Genomic DNA, 25611 nt, shown 5'->3' with positions numbered 1-25611 from the left:
CTCAGTGAATGAGCCAGGCCCTATTCTAGGTGCCTGGGGTGTGCCCGTGACCATGACAGATGCAGGTCCTGCCCTCATGGCACTTCCCTTTCTACTGTGGAGACAGGCAACAACATAAAAATAAGTAACATACCTAGTATGTCTGAAAATAGTAAGTGGTGTGGATAGAAGAAAGTCAAGGGGAGTGTAGGGGCTTTAGAGCAAGTGTAAATAAAGGTTATGGTCAGGAGGGGCTCATGCAGAGGTGAGGTGTGAGCAGACTATGTAAGGATGGAAGCCAGGAAGCTGTCTAGGAAGAGTGCTCTAGGCAAGTCTCCATCTTCCTTCTCCATAAGTGAGAGTGGGACAGGATGCAGTCACACGGCTCCCTGCCCTAACATTTGCATAAAAGCACCCCGAGGACCTGGCTGAGCCACACACAGAACTACTCTGGACCTTCTCCTGAGCCTGTGTCAGATGAGGGCTTTGAAAACCTGGGTTTTAGTCTTGCTACTTGACCAGCCGTGTTGCAAACTACGGACAAGCCAGTTCACGTCTAGATTCGGGTTCTTCAGCTGCTCAAAAAAAAAAAAAAAAAAAATCTGATTGATTACCTCCACAATTTCACTGTTTAGAATGTAAGTGTAAAATTAATTTCATTGAGCACATTTTGGTTCTCAAAATGCCTGCTTCTATTCAGATATGCTGAGGAACAAAAGTAGATGTCAGTGGGTGGTCAACTATCAGCCTCTCTTCCTTGGAATGGCCCTAAGAAATCTCTGCAGATGCTGAGTAGCCATCTGCCTGTCCCCCAGTTGTCCAACCAGTGACAGAGAGCCAGGGACACGAACCACGGCATGCAGTACAACAGATGGGCTACGGGTTGGGGGCCAGGGTGTGTGTGTGTGTGTGGTTTGCATCTGATGGGCTGGGTTCAAATCCTAGCTCATCTATTTATGTATGTTTTAGACTCCTGAGCCATTTACTTAACCTGCCAGAGCCAGAGTTTCTAAATCTTTATAAATGAGTAAAAAATAATACTTCCCTTGCAACAATATCATGAGAATTAAATGAGAAAACAAAGTGAAGCATCCTGAAAATTGCCGGCTTACTGTGGATGCTTCAGTGAGCAAATGCAGCTCGTGTTGCTACTATTATGATTATTATGACTCTTATTTTTAAAGTAGAAGAAAATGTCTTGTCCTGCCTATATTTTTTCCCTTTAACCTTTTTGGAATATTTAGAAAAACATCCATGTAATAAAATTTAGCTTTGGCCTCTTAACTGTACATGACAGAGCTGGCCTGAGGGCTTAGAGGATATACTGTGTATAAATACAGACCTGCCACTAGCCAACTGGGTAAAACTCAGCTAAATCTCCTCTGAGCCTCAAGGAGCTTATCTGTGAAATGGGGATGGTAACTCCACCATATAGCTAGTCGGACAATTGCATGAGTTCATACACATAGTGGAACATTTAAAGTGGTGCTTGGTGGTGTTTCTATCGGTAAGCAGGCAACAGATGTTTGCTACCCTGTCTGTTAGGAGCCTGGCTCTGTTCCCCGTACCCTGTGGTAGCTGGCTCAAGCCTTCCCCTCAGCCACCTACAGTATCTCAAACACAGAGTAAAGCGATACTATATCAGTGACACAGAGGCTTGTTGCAAGGATCAGTGTCACATAAATGTAAGCTCCATGAGGGAAAGGTTTTTGTTTTTCTTAATTATTGTGTTCTTTACTGGATCTCCAGAGACCAAAACAGTGCTTCACACTCAATAGGGATCTTTTTGAATGAATGAATAAATCAGTGAATGAATGAGATCATGTACATAAGCATTACCATACAAGTCGGGAGAGTCCCTTAGTTTTCCATATTTTTCTCACATTTTAGGCTGCTTTTTAAATTCAAATAATGAGGTATCCCCAGGTGCAAGCATCTGGTTATAAATTGCAATTTTCAACACTCCTTAAAAATCTAACTGCAAGGCAGTAATGCAGGTGTTTCCTTTCACTTCACAGCAAGGAGATTTATGATTGATCTGAACTCCATGGCATAAACAGATGCTCCATGGCACCTCCTCCCTCCACCGTCGAACGTTAATGAGTAAATGTTACTAAGCAGTTAAGTGGCTGCAGTGGCAGCCACCAAGTGGCTCCCCCATGTCCGCTGCTACCGCAGCGCTGCGACTGAGGTGTCCCATCAGGCGTGCATGATGCCATGTGGCCAGAGAACCTTAGCTCACAGGTCTGGGGGAAGCCCAGGCTACAGAGACCCCAACCCCCCAGAAAAACTAGTAAGACCTGTGAGTTCCCTAACATGATACCCAATTACCCTGTGCTGCTTTTTTTTTTTCTTTTGAATATTGTGCTTGGGTCTGAAGCAGATGGCACGAAGCCAGGGAGACATGCTAATAGCTCTCTCCAGAAAAGTGTGCACAGCCCATCTGTTGGTTCCTTGTGGGAAAAAAAAAGACAGGGGAAAGAAAAACCTGCCACCAACAGTAGAATCATCAGCGATTACAGCACTTACAGATCTTCGAGTTTAATTGTACACTTGGAAAAATGCAGTGAAGGCATTTATTCCACTATGACTCATTCACCTTTATAGAGAGACTCTCTCCCATCTCAGGATTTATGGAGCAGCTGATGTGTGCCCAAAACTGTGCCAGACACAGAGGAGAGGGAAAGGGAAAATAAAATGTTCCTACTAGCAGGTGGTTTCTTGTCTAATGATGGAAGACAATAACTGGGCAGTTGCAACACAGTGTGACCAAATGCCATCACAGAGATGACCCCTGGGGTCTGCAGAAGCCCAGAGGAGAACCAGTGGAGTGCAGGGGGGCAGAAAAAGTGCCCAGAAGAGGTGCTGCTGAACTGGTTCTCAGAGAGTGCATAAGGAGTAGCCAGGTGAGGTAGGCAGGAGCACCAGCAGGGATGAGAGAGAGCCGGTGGAGCTTTGTTTGCAGCTGCTGTAGGGAAAGGTGGGATGAAGAGGTAGGAAGGGGCCTGATCCCTGAAGGCTCCTAAGCCAAGCTAAGGCATCCAAACCTTATAGTCAAGACAGTGAAGCACTATATTGCATCTTAGAGCAATCCTCCGGTGGCAACAAGGGCTGTGGAGTGGAAGCAAAGTGAAAGACAGCCTAGCCTGTCTGCAGGCTGAAACCTTCCATCCCTTTCCCAAAATGGGCATCAGGATTGAGGTCATTGAAAGATCTGTGTCTCTGCCCCATCAGACCTAGTGCCCCCTTTTTACGACAGATCTTTGTAATGTCTCCTTTAAATTCTTGAAATGAAATTCATAAATGATATAACTTATCTAATAGTTTTTTTTAAAAATATAATGCCTTCATTATAAGGAGGAAACTTTTTTTTATTTTTTTTTTATTTTTTTTTATTTTTTTTATTGGTGTTCAATTTACTAACATACAGAATAACACCCAGTGCCCGTCACCCATTCACTCCCACCCCCCGCCCTCCTCCCCTTCTACCACCCCTAGTTCGTTTCCCAGAGTTAGCAGTCTTTATGTTCTGTCTCCCTTTCTGATATTTCCCACAAACTTTTTTTTAAAAGATTTTATTTATTCATGAGAAACAGAGAGAGGCAGAGACCTTGGCAGTGGAAGAAGCAGGCTCCCTGTAGGGAGCCCGATGCAGGACTTGATCCCAGGACCCCGGGATCATGCCCTCGGCCAAAGGCAGACGCTTAACCGCTGAGCCACCCAGGTGTCCCAGGAGGAAACTTTTAAAAACTAATTTGTAATAAAAAGATATCTATTTCAATAAGGGAAATACCCAGGTATAGCTGCGCTAGAAGTCCTACTAAGTGGCCAGATGTGTAGAACTATAAATAGAGTCTCTGCAGGTGCAGAGGGACACAGGAACCCCCTGTGGGTTCAAACACCAGGGAAAGTGTTTCTGTTGGGAACGTCAATTTTCCCAAATGGTGAGCAACTCTTGACCGTGTTCCAAACAAGACAAAATACAGTCGGCCTTCAATGTACACAGCTGTTACCTTCCCAGAAAACTAAGTGCATTGAAACTATGCAAAGAAACTGAATTTCTAGGTAATACAATGTCCAGCCCATACTCAAATATTATCGAAGCCAGAACGTGGGGGAATTCTTTGTTATGCACGTTGGTCTCACACAGTATAGGATATCAAGTATCCAAGCTCTCTGCTTCTCAAGTGCGCATAGTGGCTCCCACTAGCAAGTTAACCTGACAACCAAAATATACCCCACAAATTTCCTGATCATCCCCCCATCAAAGTAAATCAGAAAATATGAAAAACAGTTGTGGAACTCTTAATCTGTTAGTGGGCTCGAGTCACTGCCTTATTATGTGATGGGTGTGGTGAGAGGCGATGCAAGCAGGTCTCGGGTTTGAAATGCCAGCACCAACGTCTCTTCACCCCTCTGATTTCAGTGCAGTAGGGCTAAGCGATCACATAAGGATATGGTCTGTTTGCTTTGTCGACGCCCCCTAGGAGCCTGTCACACTGCTGGATTCATCAGCAAGGAGCCTGTGTGTCCTGTCTCCTCCACCTTTCTGGAACCTCTTCTCACCTCACAAGGAAATGGCTGGACCTGGAATGTTGTCTCCATTCCTTAGTCATCAGTTGAAGGGCAGGGGATCTGAGGCTGGAGCATGAGTGAGGCACTCTGCACATGGTTTCTCTGGGCTCCCCACAGTCATTGACATCACCCATGACATGATCAGAGCCACGGGGCCTGCCTGCCTTCCCTTTGGAAGTTGCTAGGATACCTTGCACCCACTCTTCTCTTGGCCTCACTCCTGTACACCTGTAAACTCCTTCTGACAGCTGTGAAAAGGCTGGTTTTGAGAGGTCAGGCCAAGCCAGCTTCTTCCTCCTCTCCCCTGCCTGGCCTGGGCATCTGTCTCCCAGGCTCAATGGCACATGTGTATGTCCACGGGGCCCTCTGAGAAGGGCAGGGATCACTGGAAGCACATGGGAATTTCTCTGGCCCTGTCCAACATTTGCCAAACCCCGGTGTACTTACTATCCAGATATCAGAAATTGGTCTTGGCTGTCTGGCTGGGGCAGTGTGATGTAGAGGGAAGAACACCACTAGCTGTGGGGACAAGTGACCTCAGTTTAGATCCTGATCCCACTTCATGCTGTCTCTGTGACCCTAAACATGGACTTTCCCTCTCTGAACACCTATTTCCTTATCCCTAGAATGGGGATGAGAATACCTACCCTGCAGGGATTCCGTGAGGATGTGAAGCACCTAATACTGTACCTAGAACATCATAGACATCGAATACATGGAAATTATTTGTGTTACTATTGATACTGTGAAAAGTGTCACTTCGCCTTTTAAAATGGTTATATCTCACCTGAAAGGACTTAGTACAGCCAACAATTAACATGGTGACATATGTGAGTAGACCCTCCGGAGTTTTGGCGTCCCCAACCTATGCCACTGTACAAGGTGCTCCTGAGTAGACAGTCCCTAAAATTGGCATGATGACAATGCAGAAATAATGTGTTCTAATACCTGGAGCTACCACTTATTATATGGCTGCTATGTATCAAGCAAGGTATTAAGTACTTCCTAGGATTTCTCTGATTTAAATCCTACTAATTGCTAACATTTATTGAATGCATACTTGGTGTCAGGTGCAGTAGTCCACCTCAAAAACGTCATCTCCATTTATCTTTAAACCAAGCCCATGAGGCAGACAGTATTTTTTGCCCATTTCACAGATGAGGAGAGAGAGCCCGAGAGAGCTTGTGGAGCTCTCCCTAAACTCCGTAGATAAGAAGCAGAAGAACTCCAAATTTTAACCTAGACCTCAACATCCCCGATACTCTGATTCTTCTTCCCTCAGCACATGTTTTCCATGCTGAAAAGGAAGATCTTATAACCTGGCTTTCTAACCAAGAGCTTGAGGTTTAGAAAGTTTAAGTGTTTGGTCTAGCCAGAAGGGGAGGCAAGATTCAAACCCAAATGTACCCGATGTCTAGTACTCTACCTTTTCCACTGAGACACACCAGCTCCTGAGGCTGTGTGGAGTCGGAAACCTTTAATTATAGCAATATTATCATTATCTCCCAAACACCTGCCCGGCTTGCTCGCTCACTGCATTCTAGTTTTGCTTATGAGTCCCCTTCTTAGGTTTCTCCAGACCGTGGCTCTGGAAGGAACACTCCATTGAAAGCCAGAACTTTCATCTTACTCATCTTTGTGGCCCAGGTCTCTAGCACAGAGCCTGGAACGTAACAACTGCTCAGTATCTTTCTGCCGATCACCTGAATCCATGAATTATTCTTTCCCAGGGTACATGACTCATCTTTCTCACCCTTCCAGGTTATGTTGCAATGGGCGCCGTCCTCCCATCCTTCTGGGGCCAGCAGCCCCTCGTCCAACAGCAGATCGCCATGGGTGCTCAGCCACCAGTCGCTCAGGTGATGCCGGGGGCTCAGCCCATCGCATGGGGCCAGCCGGGTCTCTTCCCTGCCACTCAGCAGCCCTGGCCAACTGTAGCCGGGCAGTTTCCGCCAGCCGCCTTCATGCCCACACAAACTGTTATGCCTTTGCCAGCCGCCATGTTCCAAGGTCCCCTCACCCCCCTTGCAACCGTCCCAACCACGGGTGACTCCACCAGGTCAAGTCCACAGACCGAGAAGCCCAGACAGAAAATGGGGAAAGAAATGTTTAAGGATTTCCAGATGGCCCAGCCGCCACCCGTGCCCTCCCGCAAACCCGACCAACCCTCCCTCACCTGTACCTCAGAGGCCTTCTCCAGTTACTTCAACAAAGTCGGGGTGGCACAGGATACAGATGACTGTGACGACTTTGACATCTCCCAGTTGAATTTGACCCCTGTGACTTCTACCACACCATCAACCAACTCACGTGAGTGCCCTTCTTGGGAGACCTAACTCCAATGAGAGCGATGCCTTGTTTCTGGAGTCACAGAACTCATCTCAGTTCACATTCAGCAGGCATCTTGGTTTATATGACTACTAATAATAATAGCTACCAGTTATGAGGTGCCAATTATACATATCTACCTCGTAACCATTGTTTTCATACTTTTATACTCATAACAATGCTTATTACAGGTTTTGTTAGACCTGTCTGACCAATAATGAGAGTGAGGTTCAAGGACAACGAGAGTAGTAGAATCAAATACAAACCTGTTATTTTCCTACCAGTCACTCTGCTTCTAATGTTTTTGTTGATCTGCTCATCTATCCATCCATTCATTCATTATCCCTCCTTATGACACAGATTTTGGTATGGCTTGTTGAAATGGAAATGAATAGTGAATATGAATTTTAAAAGTCTGGGAAATAAGGACAAAAATTAGAGTAGAAAACTAAAATCAAGAGAAAACTTACGGGAAAGAAAGAGCAGCCATAAGATCTCATCCAGCTGGTTTAGTTGAAGCCAGATTTTGGCTCAGGGCTTTGGGTCGTCAAAGAGAAAAAATGGTAGTGAAGCAGAAATCTGTAGACTGGGAACCTAGAGAGCAGATTTATCACTTCCTAGTTTTGTGCCTATCGGCAAGTCATTTTTGTGAGCCTCAATTTCCTCATCTATCTTAGCCTAAGAGATATTACAAGGATCAGTGGTACATGTACTGAAACATTGTATACATCACAAATTTTAAGGTATTTTTGTCACCATTATGAATGCATATTGAATGGTTCTGTGTCAAATCCCTGGACCAGAGTTCCAACCTTTGCTCTTCTACCACAAGCTGTGTCTTTGGCCGTGTGTGTGACTTTCTTAACCTCAGCTGTGTCATGGGTGAAATGCATTGAGTTGGCTTGGATGATGAGGAGTGTACTTCCTTCTAGTTCAGGCACTCAGTGATTCTTTCCAGATCACTTTTCTACTGTAAGCATCCAAAAAGCCATGACCATGCAGCCAATCAGAATCTAGATACACTTGAGCACACATATGCTCGGAAAAGTGACTGGTAATTCAGCCCATGCCTTTGACAATTGATAGGGAAAAGCAAAAGTCTCATGGAACAATGAGTTTGGCGTTTTCATTACTGTCACAGATGATAGGGATCACTGCTTGGCCAATAGTGAGAATTGTCAAAAAATCTAATGTTAACACAATTAGGTGGTGTTATTTCATCCAGGTTCAGAAGGCAGTTCTGAAAATGAATGCCTTTTATGTGTATAAACAACCTACTTCTACTCAGGCCATGTGATCTCCATATGAGGGCATCTCTATTAGCTCCACGTCACAGGGTTTCAGTGAAAAATAATGAATAAAAAATGAAATGCTGGGGGAATGAGAGCCATGCATAAATAAGCAAGCATCTTTTGAAAGCAAGTGTCTCTCTTTCAATGGACTTGCATGCCAGCTATAAATAAAAGGGAAGTTTCAGTTCTTTGAGGACAGGACATATGTCCTAATCACCCGTCTACTTCTTCTAATGCTAGCATAGCATCTAGCGTGTGGGAGACATTTGGGAAAAATCGTAGAGATTGAAATGAACAGAACAAAGGCCATTCAGCTGTGGCTGTGTTTTACAACCTGGGCTTTATTGATATTTGGGGCCAGATAATTCTTTGTTGTGGGGTGTGTGTTGTGCTTATAGGATGATGAGCAGCATCCCTGCCTCCACCCACTAGATGCCAGAAATACATGTCCTGTCCCCTGAGTCTTTATAGTCAGAAATGACCCAAGAAAAAAAGAAAAAAAAAAAAAAGAAATGACCCAAGATACTGTGAAATGTCTCCTAGGATTTAAATTGCACCATTAAAGAACCACTCTTTTAGATTATTCAGGTATTCTAGAAGAGCCTTCTAAAGGCTAAGACACTTACATAAATGAACCTCTAATTATGCTTCCAAATGACTTCATCTGATAAGTAGGACCGGTACACCTCTCAGACTGGCACCTCAGCCTGTGTTCTCGGCCTCTAGTAAGCAATAAGCCACTTCAAACACAATTTGGAATCCAGTTACGCCAACATTTATTCATTAGCTGTTGGAAATCGGGGTGTTCTCACTTAAACCTGCTAGAACTAGTCTGTTCCATAATCATCTCATAAAACAGACTTCCTTTTAAATTAAAAAAAATAATGTTTTATTGTAAAGAAAATGAGTAAAAACAGTCATTATATCCTTCTATCCATGAGCATCACCTTCAGAATGTTTTGAGTGGAGTTTTTTCATCAGTTGGACCAAAAATCTATGTCAAATTGACATAGACCTCACAGCTGGCCCGACAGTGTAGACAGAGCTGTATTAAATCCCAGCACTCCTATTCCGTGGTGCTGGTGACCCTGAGAAAGTCCCTTCACCTTTCAGGGCTGCAGTTTCTTCATCAGGAAAGAAAAATAGGTCCCACACCACTTTGCAGTATGTGTTAGGGAACACAGTAAATACAAAATGCCTAGCACCGTGCCCAGCTTGCTGGCACACAGTAAATTGTGTTGTTATTCTAAATATAGATCCATCAAGGCGAAAGGTGCTCACCAAGTTTTATAATCACTCTCTGTCTGATAAGCAGCCAGATTTGGGAAATTCTGGGCAGTTATGGCAGGATGGGGGGCCTTATCAGTGGCACTGGAAATTTAGCTACTAAATTAAGCCACATCATCTCCTCACTTGGGGCTGAGCCAGTGACTGGCTTTTCAATGCCAAATTAGAAATTATTGAAAAAAGAATAGCTTCAAATGGCACATTTGTTATAACCTCTGGAACAAATGAGAAGGGGAACTTGTGGGAAGGCCAGGAGAGAAGATGTGTATCCTTATGGAGTGATGGATAAAGTGCCAGTGGGGAAGTTGCCAGGAGCTCCCTCCCTTTTTCCCACATCATAGAGGCACCCTTCACTCTTCATCCAACACGGGTTTCTCACGTTATCTCCCATGTGCAAGGATACAAGGCCTGGTTCTACCAGTAACCAGCTATGTGGCCTTGAGCAATTTAGCAACTTCACTTCCCTTAGCTGTCCTGGGATAACCCCTACCTCAAAGAGGCACTATGAGGATTACAGATACTCGCTGTAAAGTTTCTGACAATGTCTGACGTATAGAAGGCACTTAATCGATGCACATCACTGTCCTCTGACCTATTTATTCTTACTAAAACACACACACAATGTTGAGAGAGAGAGAAGAAAGAAAAATTTGTCCCGTGGTTCTCACCTCGAGTATGTAGAAACATGGAGCTTCCGAGTCAGTAGGTCTGGGGTGAGGTCCAAGACTGCGTTTGTGACAAGGTCCCGGATGTGGTAGTGTCGCTGATCCAAGTGCCATTCCTTGAGAACCACTCCCTGCCCCATCCGTGTGCACCCACTCTTTCCTGTCAGCTGTATGACAAGACAAAATAGATATGTACAGAGGAGATGCTCAGTTGTTTAACTGACCTGCCTCAGGATAGAAAGCAGAGTGCTGGACTTGACTTGAATATAGCCAGACCCCTGAGGTCTCTGTAGGATGTAAATGGTGGCAGCCAGACACTTAACGATGTTCCTTCTTTGTGCGTGGTCCCGGTGTAGCTCCAACCCCAGCCCCTCGACAGAGCTCTCCGTCCAAATCATCTGCATCCCATGCCAGCGATCCCACCACAGATGACATCTTCGAGGAGGGCTTCGAAAGTCCCAGCAAAAGCGAAGAGCAAGAAGCTGTAAGTGACCAGTTTGTTCTCTCTGGTTTTGCCTTTCCTAAAAATTAAAACGGCTGTATCTGAAATGGATAGTGGGCGCGGAAACCTGCATAGAAAAGAATGCTGGCTCGGATTCCCAAGTTCTAAGCGGGGCACTAGAGGGGCTTTCTTTTATGTTCTAATGAGCAGCTGAAAAATGTTGTCCTTTTCGTGAGGTCGGTCCCACAAGTTCCCACGTTGGTGGGTGTGGTACCTTCCAACTGCAGTTGCTGCCTCCTTTAAAATAACTGATCATATGTATGCATGAAAATATGCCCTGCTGTCTTCTGCTTTCCATTGTTGAAAAGAAAAAAAAAAGTGTTATCTTCTTGTGTTCTAGCCTGATGGATCACAGGCCTCATCCAACAGTGATCCATTTGGGGAGCCCAGTGGGGAGCCCAGTGGTGATAATATAAGTCCACAGGCCGGTAGCTAGATAGCACAGGTCTGGGTAGGTATCTGTTCTTTTTATATACTTCACCCTTAAGCTCTCTGCTTTCCCTTTGGCTTGCCTTTCATTTCTGAAGTCATATCCCCAATGTCTGCACCATCTCTCCTTGCCTGAGCATATCCCTGATGTTTGCACCATTTCCTTGCTCTTTATTCGCTATTGTGTTTTGCCTCATGGATGCATGACCTTTGACACATACTTCTAGTCAGGGGTAGGGGTGAGGAGTGGAGAATGGTCATATTCTTCTATTAATGACATGCTCTGAGTGGATGGTCATGATGGAATGAGGCATGGTCACCATTACACAACACAGATTCAGTTTCAGAGAGCATCAACATTCAAGGATGGACACATTCTGCCCACCCTAATGATTATTTTCTCACTGCAGTGTGATCCAAAGGCTCCAATCTTTTAAGCGGAGTGTCGCTGCATTTGCCTACACTCCACAGATCTAAAGAGTTCACCAACCAAACATTCTGAGAAGCCAGACGAAGAAGCAGAACCAAGCAGTGCTTGAATGAGATAGAGAAAGAGAGAAGATCACAATAGCCCATTTTGTGTAGCCAAAAGGGACCCCCTCGCCCTTACTAATGTAAAAGTGAAATTCAAAGCTCAAAGACATGTAGTATTTGCTTGAGGCTCCGCTGTTTGCACCTGTGCTATGGCATATGGTTCACCACCGAACCACTTCAGATTCCATCAGCAGCTACTCTGAACAAAGTGTACTTACATTTACTAGAAGTGGCTTTTGGCACTTGAATTTCAATACATCTGATTTGATCGAAAGAAAGGGGAGCTGATGAAGCAAACCTTCTCAGGAGACAGAAATATACCTCGTTACCCAGACATGATTTCTGAGGTCACTCCTTGACAAATGTGTTCAATTTTCAGATACTTTCCTAGTTTTCCATAAATGCGTAGGACTGCAAAGCTCTACCCACAGAGCTCCTTCTATAGTCCTGAATGGGGTGGTCAGAACCATTAAAATGGTAAATAGTTTTCACCATCCCTAAATGGATTCTGAGGCTACCTCAAAATCCTTCTCAGTTCACATGGAAGTTATTTTGACAGTTAGTGAAAGCCAATACAGTGTTTGGAGAGTGTATTTTGTTAATAGATTTTATGATTAAAGGACTTAACATACTAAATATTTTGCCACATTTTTCTATCAGTACAGTAGCATATAATGACACATCATGCCATGCAAAGCCATGCAGTACACCTCGAAAAATTCAGTCTTGCAAAGCTATTTGGGAAGCTGGTGAATTAAAGGCAAAGTCAATGTTCCAGAAAAGAGAAGAGCTGGGGATTATGGGTGGATGCCTTGGAAAGATTCCCCAAGAGGTTTTCTACCCTGGTGTATGTTTTATTTCACATGCTCACCCTGTCTTGAAAAATTTGATGAATGAACTAGAGATGACAAGAGCCATTCATCAGTATAACAGCTAACATCATCCTAAAATTGAAGTTCTTCTAGAAAACAAAGATGACTTACACCATTTGCAGATCAGTGTATCAAACCCTCATCTTTATGAGCCTGTTCAGTTTGAGACAGTCAAACAAGCTGCACTGTTTCTTAGGGCTTCAGCCTATTCCATGTTTGATGCTTCATCCAGACCCCAGGCCATGACTGGTTGTAAATGGATGGAGCATGGGATATGATAGTAGGCAGAGCTCAGAATTTGGAAGTTGAATTAAAATTCTAGCTCAGCTCCTTAGTAGCAGGAAATCTTGGGCAAGAACCATAATTTCTTTTGAGTTTTGGTTTCTTCATCTGCTAGAAGGGGCTTTATCATCCTCTAGGTTAGCAGAGATAGTGTCTCAGTCTCTAGTGTGGAGACAGACACTTACCACTCAACTAAAAAATCAGCTTAAAGATCTAGGCTCTGGAGCGAAATTGAGTTTAGAATCTGGCTCTACCTATGTGACTCTAATGAGATTTCATAATAATTCTCTATCTTATTTTTTAAAATAAGGATAAAAACAGTGTCCTCCTCAAAGGGTTGTTGTTTGGATGAAATGAGGTGATGTATCTGGAGCTCTTAGCACAGTGTCTGACACAGAGAAAGCTCCCAATAGATGCTAGCTGTCATCACCACTGTCGTCATCATACATGCTCGATAAATGTTCCCCAGTACCTTAGAGTGTATACATTTTGCCTTTATATTAAATAAATTATACCATAAGGACCCAGGCCACTGGCTGGGAGGTTTTGCTATGTACTTCCTATCTTCAGATCATTAATTTTCAATATGCCTCAAAACAGTTTTGGAGAAAAAAATTAGGAAAAGAAAAATATAATATCTTAGCTTTCTGGCTTGCCCAGTCCCATAAATAGGATAATCCAGTGAGGGTCTCACAGGCCACCTGTCCATTCCAAAAAATGAGCACTCTTAGGTTGACATATATGTGTCATAATCAATAGCTCCCACCCCAAAAGGGCTGGACTGTTATCTTCAGGGAAACAGTTTTCTCCTTCTGAACACTTCATTTGGCAATTCACAATTGCCTGTTGAGAATCCTGTGCCAAGAGGCTGATGCCAGCCTTGCAGGCATATTCCCCCAAAACCCCCCTATAAGGGAAGTCTAAATGAGCTTTTCTGGGCCCTTCCATCACTAGCAACCCAGGCCATCTATGATCCTTCCACCTCTGTCACATTCACTCATCCACCCAACTAGAAATATACTGACTGCAATTTCTTAGTGCCTTTCCAGACATTTGGAGAAGGGATACCATGCAGGGAAAGTCACATCCGTGGATCTGTTTTCCCCTTTGCCTTCATACAGTTGGGAAGCAGGAGTCTTGTCCTTCTTATCAACCTTGCATTTTATGTCCAGCTGCTTTTTATTAGAAATACCCACACAATTCTTAGCAGGTAGGGGGTGACATCTGTTGATAAGTGAAAGCCATATCGCACCATAGTAAAAGGGGAACAAACGGACTCCGTCCTCACAGGTGGAAGCTTCAGGACTAATCTCAAACAGCATTTCTGTTTTAGCAATAAAGGGAAATCTCTTCAATTATTTCATTTTCTCCCCCTACCCTCCTGCCTGGGAGAATCACGTGTCTTTGAAAGCCTGGGTCAACAGGAGCAGAAAAAAAGAACCAAAATAATATTGTAATGGCTGGTGTGGGAATGGCAGGTAATTTATACTTCACTGATGTGTTGCTGGAGCAATTTTAAGGGCGAAATGTTAGCTTTTGAGGAGATGAAAGAAAAATGAAAACATTTATTTGGTTAAATGGCTAAGTAAATAAACTGCCTATCAGACTTCCCCAGCTGTCAAGTCAAAGTAGCATCTGTAACAATGGGGAATTGTTGGGTCTGTCTCCCTTAGTAACAATAGATATTGCCATAAATAATAAGCCGGTGTCGTGTTTGTAATACGGACCTTCGTAGTGGGAACCCAAGATACATAAAATATTACCTGATGGATTTCTAGTGTTTGAAAGAAAAGAATGCTGAACTTCAGGTGCTTTCGTAGGATGAGTCTACAAAAACAAACAAACAAAATCTTTTTAAGAAGAAAGAAAAACACACAGAGTCAGAGACATAGGTCTGGATTATGGTTTTAAAGCAGGTGACCTTAGGCGAGCACGTAACTACCCCTTTATACCCTGGTCCCTCACGTGGATACATATGGATAATTAATTATAACAGCTCCCTCCCCAGGCTGTTCCATAAACAGAAACTATGAATATGAAAATGCTTTTGTAAGCTTTGAAAGCAGAATACATGTATTTGCGGTTATTGTTACTCTTCTGTTTTTAAATAGAATGAAACAACAGAGCCTTAACCCAGAGAACCACAAAAAAAAAACAAAAAAAACAAAACAAAACAAAAAAAAAAACAGAAAATCACCTGTCCGTCTCTTGGACATAGTTTTCAGAGGCAAGTCCCACCCAGGATGTTGTGAATCATGCAGTCAGGAGATGAGAGGGGCCTGCTGAGGGCCGTGTTAGCCAGGAAGGAGAGGTAGGCTTGGTGCCCAGAAAAATTGAAAAGATGAAACCTGGAGAAGTTAAAACTGAAGGGAGATGGGAAGTGAGGATGAGGACATAACCTAGGATGACCCCCACATTTCTGTTTTGGGAATCTGGGTGGGGCGTGCCAGTCATGTGATGAAGAACATAGGATGGCATGCTTGAGCAGAGAGAGAGTGGGTGTACCTTGGAACTTGAGTTGTACTTGAGATGCTCATGAGACACCCAAGTAGAGATGCCAGAAGGCTGCTGGATTCAAGAATCTGGAGGTCAAAGGAGAAAACCAGACTGGGCAGGAAGATTTCTATATGGTTTTAAGCCACTAGAGTAGTGGGCACAAGTAGACTATGTTGATCATTTAGACCAGAGGTCAGCAAACTCTTTGTAGATACCTGTGTTTGTGGGCCAAGTCTCTTGTTGCAACTCATGTACTCTATCGTTAGAAAAAGACATCAGCAAAAGACAGCACATGAAGAAATCGATGTGGCTGAGTTCCAAAAATATTTTATTTAAAATACTGTATTAAATTAATTATTAAACAGAGCCATCAAAATTAGCCAATGGGCTATGGTTTGCTGACCTCTGATTTAGATCCCACTCGCTGATTCTAGAATCACTCTACAGAAGTCAACCACCATGCCTTTCATTTACTTCTACTAATACATTTGTAAATTGCTAGCATGTTTATAACACTTTCATAAACATCACCTAATTCATTCCTCCAAGGAGCCCTCTTAAATATTTTTATCATTCCCATTTCACAGATACGACAGGGAAGGTGAAAAGTTAATGGTTTGCTGAAATCATAAGATTCACATGTAACAGGGCTAGAATTTCAATCTACACTCAGATGAAATAACTCAAGCGCTCTCAGCCAGACCCCGACACATGGGTTTTAGCAGCTTCTCTTAGACTTAACAGCTGTGTGACTTGAGGCAGATGGCTTCATTTCTGACCTTTGGTCTTCTCTTCTGTACAACAATTCCCAGATGCCCTCCCAGCTGACATTCTAGGACCTCCTAACCTGCCTGGGTCACCCGATCAGAGCACAGAAGACCCAATCCGCAAACAAAATCTTCTAGCAGCACCCCTCCTCCCAGCTGTCTTTATTCCAATGAAGGACAGGACAGCAGACCCTTAAATATGCTGATTTTCTGGGGGTTCCTAGCCATTATTGGCCTGAGATCCAGAACCTACTCCTGATGACCAGGAGTTTAATCTGGACAGGATTCTCTGCTTAGGGCAGAGAATTGGTGTCAGCAACCTCAGTGTCCTCGTCTGCTATGTGACAGAGTCAAGAAAGATGATGTATGTGTTCAGAGGGGATGATTTGTGTCCTTCATTGCTGGAGAAATGGAGAATTGATCACAACATAGGCAGGACCTCCCCCCTACCATGGACTTAGATTCTGCTTCTCGGCTTCTCTGCATTCAGCAAGTGGGTTTCAGCACCTGAGACCTCAGGAAGCAAGTGTATTTGGCAGCAGTGTCAGTCTCTAAAATATGTCTTAAATCCATCCTGTGTTCGAAAGACTTTTCTACCCTGAAAGGCAGATATTCAGGCTGAAAGTGACCAGAAAGCTTTGTGGGGTTTTGTTTCCTTTCTATTCAAAGTCTCCCAGCACTTGCTAATATCGTTTATGTTTTTTTGAACTCATGTATTACTTGTTATGATTCCTTGAGGTAGATGGCACACACTCCCATTTTACGGGTTAAGAAACTGAGACCCAGGTACAATACTTGCCTAAGTTCATGCAGGAGGTTAGGATTGCTGGGCTCTTTCTGGCTCCGAAACTCATGTGTTTTTGATGACTCCATGCATGTCTTCAGGTAGGACTTTAAGTTTAACTTTATTAAAGCCTCCTTTCCTCTCTGGCTGCGCCACCACCTTTTTCATTTGCGAAGGCAGAAAATGTAAAACCCCACAGAACTGGGCCCCAGTGTTGGGGCTTGTGCTTGCCTGGGCAGAGTGGTACTGAGGGACTCAAGCTTTGGCTCACCTCTGGCTTATCTGACCCCTGGCTTGGCTAGGTGTTGATCTCACCCCCAGGCAGAGACAGGCTCGCTCAGCAAGCAGATTGCATGGCGCACAATGACCTCACATCTGAGACCACCTTTCTCAGCATGCCATGTCTTCGCTCCACTAATCATTTTTTCAAGGGACATATCTTTGGTAGATGTGGCCGAGGTTTCCAAAAAGACACATAATAAAAATTAAACGAGTGCAGAGGACTAAGCATAATTTAGGTGGCTTTAAAAAAGGTCTCATTACAAGGCAGGATAGGAAACTATTGGCCCCTGCCCACCAAGCCAAAAAGGTGGGGCCAACTGGGGGAAGTGAGGAAAATGTACATCGTATGCAAATTATACCTCAATGAAATTAATTTTAAATGAGAATAGGTGAATTCATAGAATGGGAACAGAGATTAGAGGTCACCAGGGGTTGAGGCTATGGGGGGAGTGGGGAGTTATGGCTTAATGCGTAGAGCCCATTTGGAGTGATGAAAGAGTTGCCCAACATTGCAAGCACAATTAATGCCACTGAATTGGACACTTAAAAATGACTAAAATGGCAAATGCTATGCTGTATATATTATACCGCAATTAAAACCAAGCTGGGGAAAAAAAAAAAAAACTAGTTATATCCCATCTCTGTGCTGTGCTGGCTGAGTGACTTTGGGCAAGTCACCAAGCTCTGAGGAGGCTTACTTCTTCACTCTAAGTGGAGGTAGGAATATCCAGGGTACAGCCTCAGTGTGATACCCAAGTGAGATTGTGTATAGGCAATAAGAAAGTCCTTATAGACTGTAAATATTTCTGTAAATATAAGCTCTTATTACCCTAATTCTGTGATTCTACGTGGCTGCTGTGTATGAGCACACAATTCATACTGGAAGTAGTCTGTAAACGTGTGGCAGGCTCTTATCCACAGGGCTGTGCACCCAGTTTCTTTAGATTAACCCCTCATGCTTTCTGCACCATTTCCCTGGGCTACCCCAGCGCCATTATTACATTTCCTAACAGAACCCAGTTACAGGTGCTCTTGTGTGCTATGAAGGAGAGGCCACCTACAGGTGATGATTATTAGGTCTAAAACCACCTTCTACAAAGGAAGGATAAAACCACAATACACAGAAGGGACCTAACCTTTTGGGAATATTTCCTATGTGTCAGCCTCTGTGCTAGATAATCAGTGTGTATTTTCTCCTTCAGTACTCACCACACCTCTGGTAGAGAGTATAGCCTCATTTTACTAGTGAAGAAACTGAAACTCAGAGGGGTTAAGTAACCTGCACAGAGTTCTCCAGTCCTAGACTCTTTCAGTCCCCTCTGTAGACCTCTGTCTGCACTGCATCAGGTTATCATCTAGGATGTTCTACACGGTGAGATCCACCATGCTCCAATTCTGAGTGGGAACAGAGTAGCCCACATCACCTACAGAGTCCTGGAAGCCTTTATATTGGAGCTGGGTCTGAAACTATGAACTCCCCATTGGAGGACAAAGAGAGGCCACCAAAGGCACAAGGAACTGCCCGAACAGAGTCTCAGAGATTGGGAAAATCCTGTCGTGTCAGGGTGACCAGAAGAATGGGGCATAGGAGAGAGAATGGAAGTAGATGAGGCTAGGCAAGAAGGTGGAACCATGTTGGAAGGGCCTTGTGTGCCATCCTGGGGGGTCTTCATTTTTCTTGGGAAAATAAGGAGTCAGGAGGTTGTCTTGGAGCAGAAGAATGGCATGACCAAATCCATTTCAGAAAGATCATTCTGGCAGAGGCATAAAAGACATTGGAAAAAAACAAAACAAAACAAAAAACTATGATTTACGTGACCCGAAAGTTAAATTTTGATTCACGATCTGAAAGGGGCATTTATTAGCTCTAATGGACTACGAGACGAATGGGTCTCGTGTGCCCAGCTGAGGAGCTTTGACCTTACCCTGCGGGTGATGGGGAACCTTTGAGGGATTTGAAGGAGGGCAGAGATGTGGTCAAAGCTGCCAAAGGAAAACAAAAAATATCAACAGGGTGCTGTGTTAATGTATGATTCCATTTAGGCTTCTGGAATATTGAAAATAGCCTGAAGACCCCATCGCGACCTTGCCAGAAGCCAGGTCAGAAATTTCTGGATCAAATGATTTCTTACACCCCTCTAGCTCTGACAGTCTGAGATTCTGTAACAAGGAAGGTAACGCTATTGCCAAAACGTATAATGCATCACAATGTCAGACTTTGGGATTATCTGCTGCTTGGGGTTTTCCACACCACTGCTCCCCTTCATTACTGGGGATAATTGAGAGTTGACTGCAGTCCTTACTGCTGTTGTGATGGGTATTTGAAGTTAAATTCCGGCAAGCAGGAGATGTGTGAATATTTATCTCAGCTGCAGAAAGTTAATGCAGTGTGGCATTAATTACCCTGTCTGAGCCTGCTGTCTTCTTCTGTTTTTAGGTGTCATTCTCAGTTGAATAAATTAGTTTCCAAAATTAGAATAGAGCAAATTGTAGGGTGAGATCAAGGCGGCCTGACTTCTTAGGGTATCCTAAAAGAAGAGTGGGCTGAGCATTTCTACCCAGGAGAGATCAAGATACATCCTCTAACACAGCATAGGCAGAAGAACATGTTCTTTCCCAGAACTTGTACTTGATGTCACCACTCTACCTTGGCTCCACCCAGTCCACCCCCAGAACACAAACATACAGTAAAGTTATGTGGTTGGTATTGGCCTTGCAACAGGTATTTGAAACATTTCAAAGCATTGGCAGGGAATGGATTAGGTGCATGACAAATGAACTTGCTATAGATTTTGCTAGATTAGATTTTGAGAGAATAAAGCCAAACTGGAGGGTATTTAGGACAAAGTGATCAGAACAGTGAAGAAAGTAGAAACTGTATTATAGTCATTCATCAATCCAACAAATCCTCATTGAGCGCCTACTGTGCTAAGTCAACGTGTGTAAAATAGCACGGGGACGTGGCAAGCAGTAACCCAGAGGTGAGATATGGAATAATGAGCTTCCATATATCCTGTCGTTAGGCATTTGGGAGGAGGATCATACTTACTCTTTACATTTCCAAGAGTGATATGAAGCCCATAGGTAGAAAGCATGGAGGGACAAATCTGTATTCTGTTACAGAACAGGAGGCCTCAAAGGATAGGAAGATGCCTTTCCCTGGAAAAATACAGACATAGTGAGGTCCAGAGGATGACATCTTGGATTTGAAGGCAGGAGTCTTGGATTCTGTCCATGACATGGTTTCTAAGTAACCTTTGACTCTGGGGAAACCAAAACTCCCTTCTCTAGCCTTCAGATCCTTCACCTGTAAAATGATGGATCTGGACAAAATTATCTCCTAGTCCACTTCCCCTTTATAATAAAGGCAAACAATAGTATCTATTAAATGCACAAGGTATACAGCACAATGACCTTAAGATCATACCACTTCTGTGATCTTCAGTTTTTATCTGCAAAATGAGACAGAAAGAATAAGAGCCACTCCCAGGACTGTTAAGCAGGTAAAATAAGACACGAGGGTGCTTTATAAATTCCAAAGCACTCTACAACACTACGGATTGAAGGATTGGTCTTTTCTCTTTTATGACAGTTGTTGTAATAGACTAGAAAAGCACTGGACCCTACTTTTAGGTCTCATATCCCAAGCTTACTAGCTGTAGGACCGTGGAAAAATCGCTTAACTTCTCTGTGTGATTTCCCATTTGCAAAGGATAAATAAAACATCTACTTGACAAGGCTGATTTGTTAAGTTAAAAAAACAATGTACTTGAAGATAGCTAACATGGTGCCAGACACATAGTCAGGGCTCACAGAATATCAGTTAAATCTAATGGCTCCAGAGAATAAGCAAATAGAAAGGATCTATACTCACATGGCAACACACAGGCTAATATAGAAATATGACACAATTAAGATGTCACCTTGTCCGTTTAATTCTGACACAAATACCCAAGAGTGACAGCAAATGGTCAATTAAAGGAAGGGCCTGTATATGCTTAAGACCAGAGTCCTGACCTGATCTGCTTGGCCAGTGCACCGTGGGCCATTTCAACAGGAGGAAGTCAAGTAGTTTCAACAGAGCTAAACACCATTTCCCACCTACCATTGGACTGAAGGTTTGCCTCATATACTGGTGAAAATCCCATGTGTCTCAGGACAGCCATTTCCATGGGTACAGGCAAATGAGAGGCCATCCCTGAAACAGGAGGTTGAATGCAAACAGGTCCTAGAAACTCTTAACTAAGAGCTAAAGTCCTAATTGCTGTTTTGCTTGCTCCAAAGTGTGCCCAGTCCTCACTGCTTCTAGAAACCAAAGAGCAGCTTGAAATAGAATTTCAGCGGTTTCAAGTAGACATTCCTAAAACTTTGTTGGAAAAATGTCCACTTGTCTCAAGCTGATTGTTAGCATTTTCTGAAGACTTCTTACTGCCAATCACTGTGCTAGATGCTTTATATATATATATCACCTCAAGTCTCTCAAGAACTCTGTAGGAAAAACAGTGTTCTTCCCATTCAGTGGTTGGGAAAACTGAGGCTTAGAAAGGCCAAGGATCGTGTCCACATCACACAGCTTGTCCAGCTCTCTCTGCTACACCATGCTTTTTTTCCCTAACTGGGAAACCAGTTTCAGTTTGAAAACCAAGGGCAAAACAGGGTGAGTAGTTATTCTTGATGATTCAAAAAAAGTCGCCAAAATGACATGCATCATGATCAAATAATCCAAAAATTACCTAAGGTCATCCATCATAAACTGTCATCTTTCTGTTCTAATCCCAAACCCTCCTTCCCATGCTGTCTCAGAAAATCCTATCTGGAAAAGAGCAGCTCTCACTCTGTCCCTCTGTCCCCAGGAGCTGGAGCCTCTCTATGCGCAGATCAACAGACCTAAGAAGTAGCATCGAGGTGAGCTCACGGCAGGTGCTTCAAGACTGGCATGGAAATCAGCATCGCGACAGGCTCTCTCTTGTATTCTTCTGCCTCACCTCATCCCACGACGAAATTCACGATTGCCCAATGGAACTCATTTGGAAGAGGAAACTAAGGGTTTTTGGCAACCATGGCAGATAACTATGGCAGCACAAAAAAAATCAAAAAAGTATAAAAAATCATACCCAACATTAAATCACAAACCAAGCAAATGCTTACCCGACAAATGTTTTGAGCTCTCTTAACATGGGTTTAAGATGACCCAGTCTGCAAAATTGTAATTCTCTTTTATTTTTCGACCTGTTGACCGCTGTAAAGACATCAAATGTGGAGTGACAGGCCTCAGAGAGTGACAACAGGGTTGGCGCTGACTTCTTTCAGACAAAAGCAAGAGGTCCTCTGTGACTACAGTATCCTCATCCATATGCCTTTTGACATATGACGACATCTTCTCATCACTCCACAGGGCCTGGTCTGCCATTTTCCCCCTTTCCTTTGTCATGTTTGAAAATTAATGGGTGTAAAAATTTTTGTATTGCTTTTGACTTTTTTTAGATATGGGTGAGGAAATCTAACTGGAAAAGAAAAGCCTCATATGAAATGAATTAACTTGAAAATCACAAGACAAATAAGTGGTTGATTATTCTTTATGATCAAGAATGTTGCCAAAACAATCCTTTAACTATTCTGCATCATGGCAAAGAAAAAGACAGCTTTTGGTTGGAACCTTCATTCTGTGAGTTGGAAAGGACATCGGATCCCATTGATGAGAAAGATGAAAAATGCATCTGATTTTCTCAGAAGCTCTAAACTCTAAGTACAATAAAATGATATTTTTTATTTTTCCGATATCTTGCTGCTGTGATGCTATGCAGACAAGTGTCTTCTCCACGTGCCATTTTCAAAGAAAAGTCATTTGCCAAATAATTCTGGTACAATCCTGGGAATGTGGTTTTGGATCTTAAAACCGACTTTCTAGTGGAACAGTGGTGACATGGATATTCGGAATAGCAAATGGATTCCAGGATCACAATGGTTCATCTCTCTTTTTGTACATCAGAAAATTCAAATGGGATTTTTATTTTATAACTTGAAAAAAAAAAACCTTACCATTAAACTCTTTAAATATTTAAGGGAAATGGCTTTAAGGAGTTCTAATGAAAAAAAAATGCCAGTTTTTTTTTTTTGTAAATATAAATGTTAATGAAAATGCTTTTTAATAATGCCATTACACTGTAGAGAAGGTAGCAGATTGAGTGCAGGATGTGACAAACTTGATGGATGGGGCTCCCTCTCCAGATGTTACTGTGGAGCATATGGGAGGAAGCTGGAGTTTAGGGACAGCTGGCAGGAACACTTGGCCAATCGGCAGCTAGTGAACAGGAAGGGGGGCACGTGACCCCACAGTCTACTCCAACCTTTCCGCAAGAGTATCCGCCATCGACGGCAAACAGGAAAACGTTCACATTTTGAAGGCCTGTCCTTCAGATTCTGAAACGCCCTCTCCCCCCACACACACACCTCTTCACTACCACCAACCCCCATAGAGATCACTGGACTGTTTGTATGTGAAACAGAAGAGTTTAAGCTTCCTTTTTTTACATTTATGAGACAAAAAAGTGCAGTGTTCAGTTTGTATGTTTAACACATGATTTTCATAAAGAATCTATATATTTTTGCCCTACAGAGAATTGTTCTACAGGTCAAGTGTGTTCTCCGGATGTTCCTATGCAGTTCCAGTATGTTGAATTTAGTGGTTTAACACTAAGGAGAAAACTTGAGAGGACCGTGTGATTAACTGGGTTTGGGGTTAACTGTTATTACTTGGGTTTTAAAATTTGGAAAGTAGAATTGACATTGATATGATTGACTTAAATAGGCCTGTGTACTGTGCTTCGTCATATCAATAGAAAGTAAAGTGGTTTGAAAGAAGGTATATTTGTTCACAAAGAAAAAAATCAAAATTCAAGATAATCATTACTGCTCGAGGCCCAAATTTTACACTATCGGGTCACTGGAACGTGATTTTTTTCCCAGTTAGGTAAACTGACCAAATGTCCTTACAGAATATATGTCGATGTCAGCCTAACATGGAAGGTCCAAAGAACCAGGAAAGTGAGAAGGGCCATTTACCCCCCTCTGTAACTATCACCTGTTGGTCCACATGATTTCTCCAGGAATGTGCATCCATTTTATAATTAAGTCATCCTTTCACCTGAATGGGGAAAATGGGAAAGATGTGATGACCCTGAGAGTCGTCCTGAAACCGGTTCGATTCTGTTTTCTGGGGATTTGATACGATAGGCAGTTCCCCTGGGGGACATGGCTTCAGTTGCTCTGTTGTCCGAGATTCTGATTCTAAACAAGTGGTGCTAAATCTCCTCCCTCACTATGGCTGTCTTGAGTTTGTCTCTCAGTTATCACACCATTATACCGATTCTTTGGGTTGCTTGTGACATGTTCAAAGTGAACGCTGACCGATGTTGCTGTTTCGCGTACACCGTCTGGAGTTAATTTCATAGCAGAAAGTGACAGCCCAGTGGACTTGTCATCATTCATTGAATGTGATTGAAAGTGTTACTGGCTCTGAACCTAACAAAGATGCCTGTGTGATGCATTAAAGTGAGGGAAATAAAGTCAAGATTTTAAACTGCCATCCATGTTATCTTTGGCAGAATTCTGATCCTTAACAAGCCCTGTTTGGTGGGCTCAGAACCACCACATCCTATCCCAAGAGTACAGTGGAATTTCCAAGTAAGAGCCGGGGAGCCAATACCAAAAGGCCATGGGGAGTCTGCCCAGTTCCGGTTAGATCGATAGAAAATCCGTGTGTAACAACTGTTAATTCCTCATCCTTCACTAGCACTAAATTTGTCACTTTAAATTTTGAAACCAGGGAAACGCCACCTGTCATTCTGTCCCCATGACCCGTAGCTCTTCGATCTTTCCATGCCACAAGACTTTTTTTATAATCCGTACTCATCCCAGTGTCTACTGAAACCCCATCATGTCATGTACCGGGCACCTTCTTTAAAAAAAAAAAAAAATGTTTACTCTGTGGGTTTGGTTCATTTCAATTTCTGCGTTCTGACACATATTTTTTTAATAAAGATGAGAAAGAGAAAATGACTGTTTGCAGTACATTTCTAGACCTACTTTAACTTTACCTCAGATGACAGTTTGTTAACATATATGGACACATTATTTTTAACTTTATGTACAATACATTCAACAACAGTGAAATTTTTAGAAATTTTCCATTAATTTCTGTAACACGCCATGTATAACTGTTAACAAATAAACATGTTTGAGAACAACAGCTTAGCCTGGTTTTATTCTACAAGTTTCTACTGGACACTCAGGCAAAGGACTGGAAGGTGAAATCGCTTCTCTGTAAGCTTCCATCTGACCAGGCGAAGGCCTTAGTTTTCCTGGCACTGGGCCAGAAAGAGAAAGCTTCATGGAGGAGTTAGATCAGCTCATCCTCACTTGACTTCAGACACTTGCTATTCTTGGAGAAGCAGTCACAGTGAAGAATGAGGAAGATGTCGGAAAAGACACAGCCTGTATAGATGTGGTATTTGGACTACATGTAGCACCAGACTTCC

At 43.1% G+C, this 25611-nt stretch overlaps 1 protein-coding gene across 25 annotated transcripts in view; it reads left to right on the top strand.

The window, feature by feature from the left end:
• The window catches only part of DAB1 (DAB adaptor protein 1), a 1166965-nt gene extending 1141643 nt beyond the window's left edge, over positions 1–25322 (top strand). For 24 of the 25 annotated variants that reach the window (XM_077891933.1, XM_077891931.1, XM_077891932.1 and 21 more), the window contains 4 exons: positions 6316–6864; positions 10483–10610; positions 10969–11079; positions 21928–25322. In XM_077891933.1, the coding sequence (XP_077748059.1) occupies positions 6316–6864; positions 10483–10610; positions 10969–11064 (773 nt within the window). In that variant the 3' untranslated portion in view covers positions 11065–11079; positions 21928–25322. The remainder of the gene's footprint in view (positions 1–6315; positions 6865–10482; positions 10611–10968; positions 11080–21927) is intronic. The other variant, XM_077891950.1, reaches the window with a different exon arrangement.
• Positions 25323–25611: the final 289 nt, after the last annotated feature.

The sequence above is a fragment of the Canis aureus genome, chromosome 3 (assembly GCF_053574225.1).
Source record: "Canis aureus isolate CA01 chromosome 3, VMU_Caureus_v.1.0, whole genome shotgun sequence".
NCBI lineage: Eukaryota > Metazoa > Chordata > Mammalia > Carnivora > Canidae > Canis > Canis aureus.
This window is presented reverse-complemented; position numbering and strand designations above follow the sequence as displayed.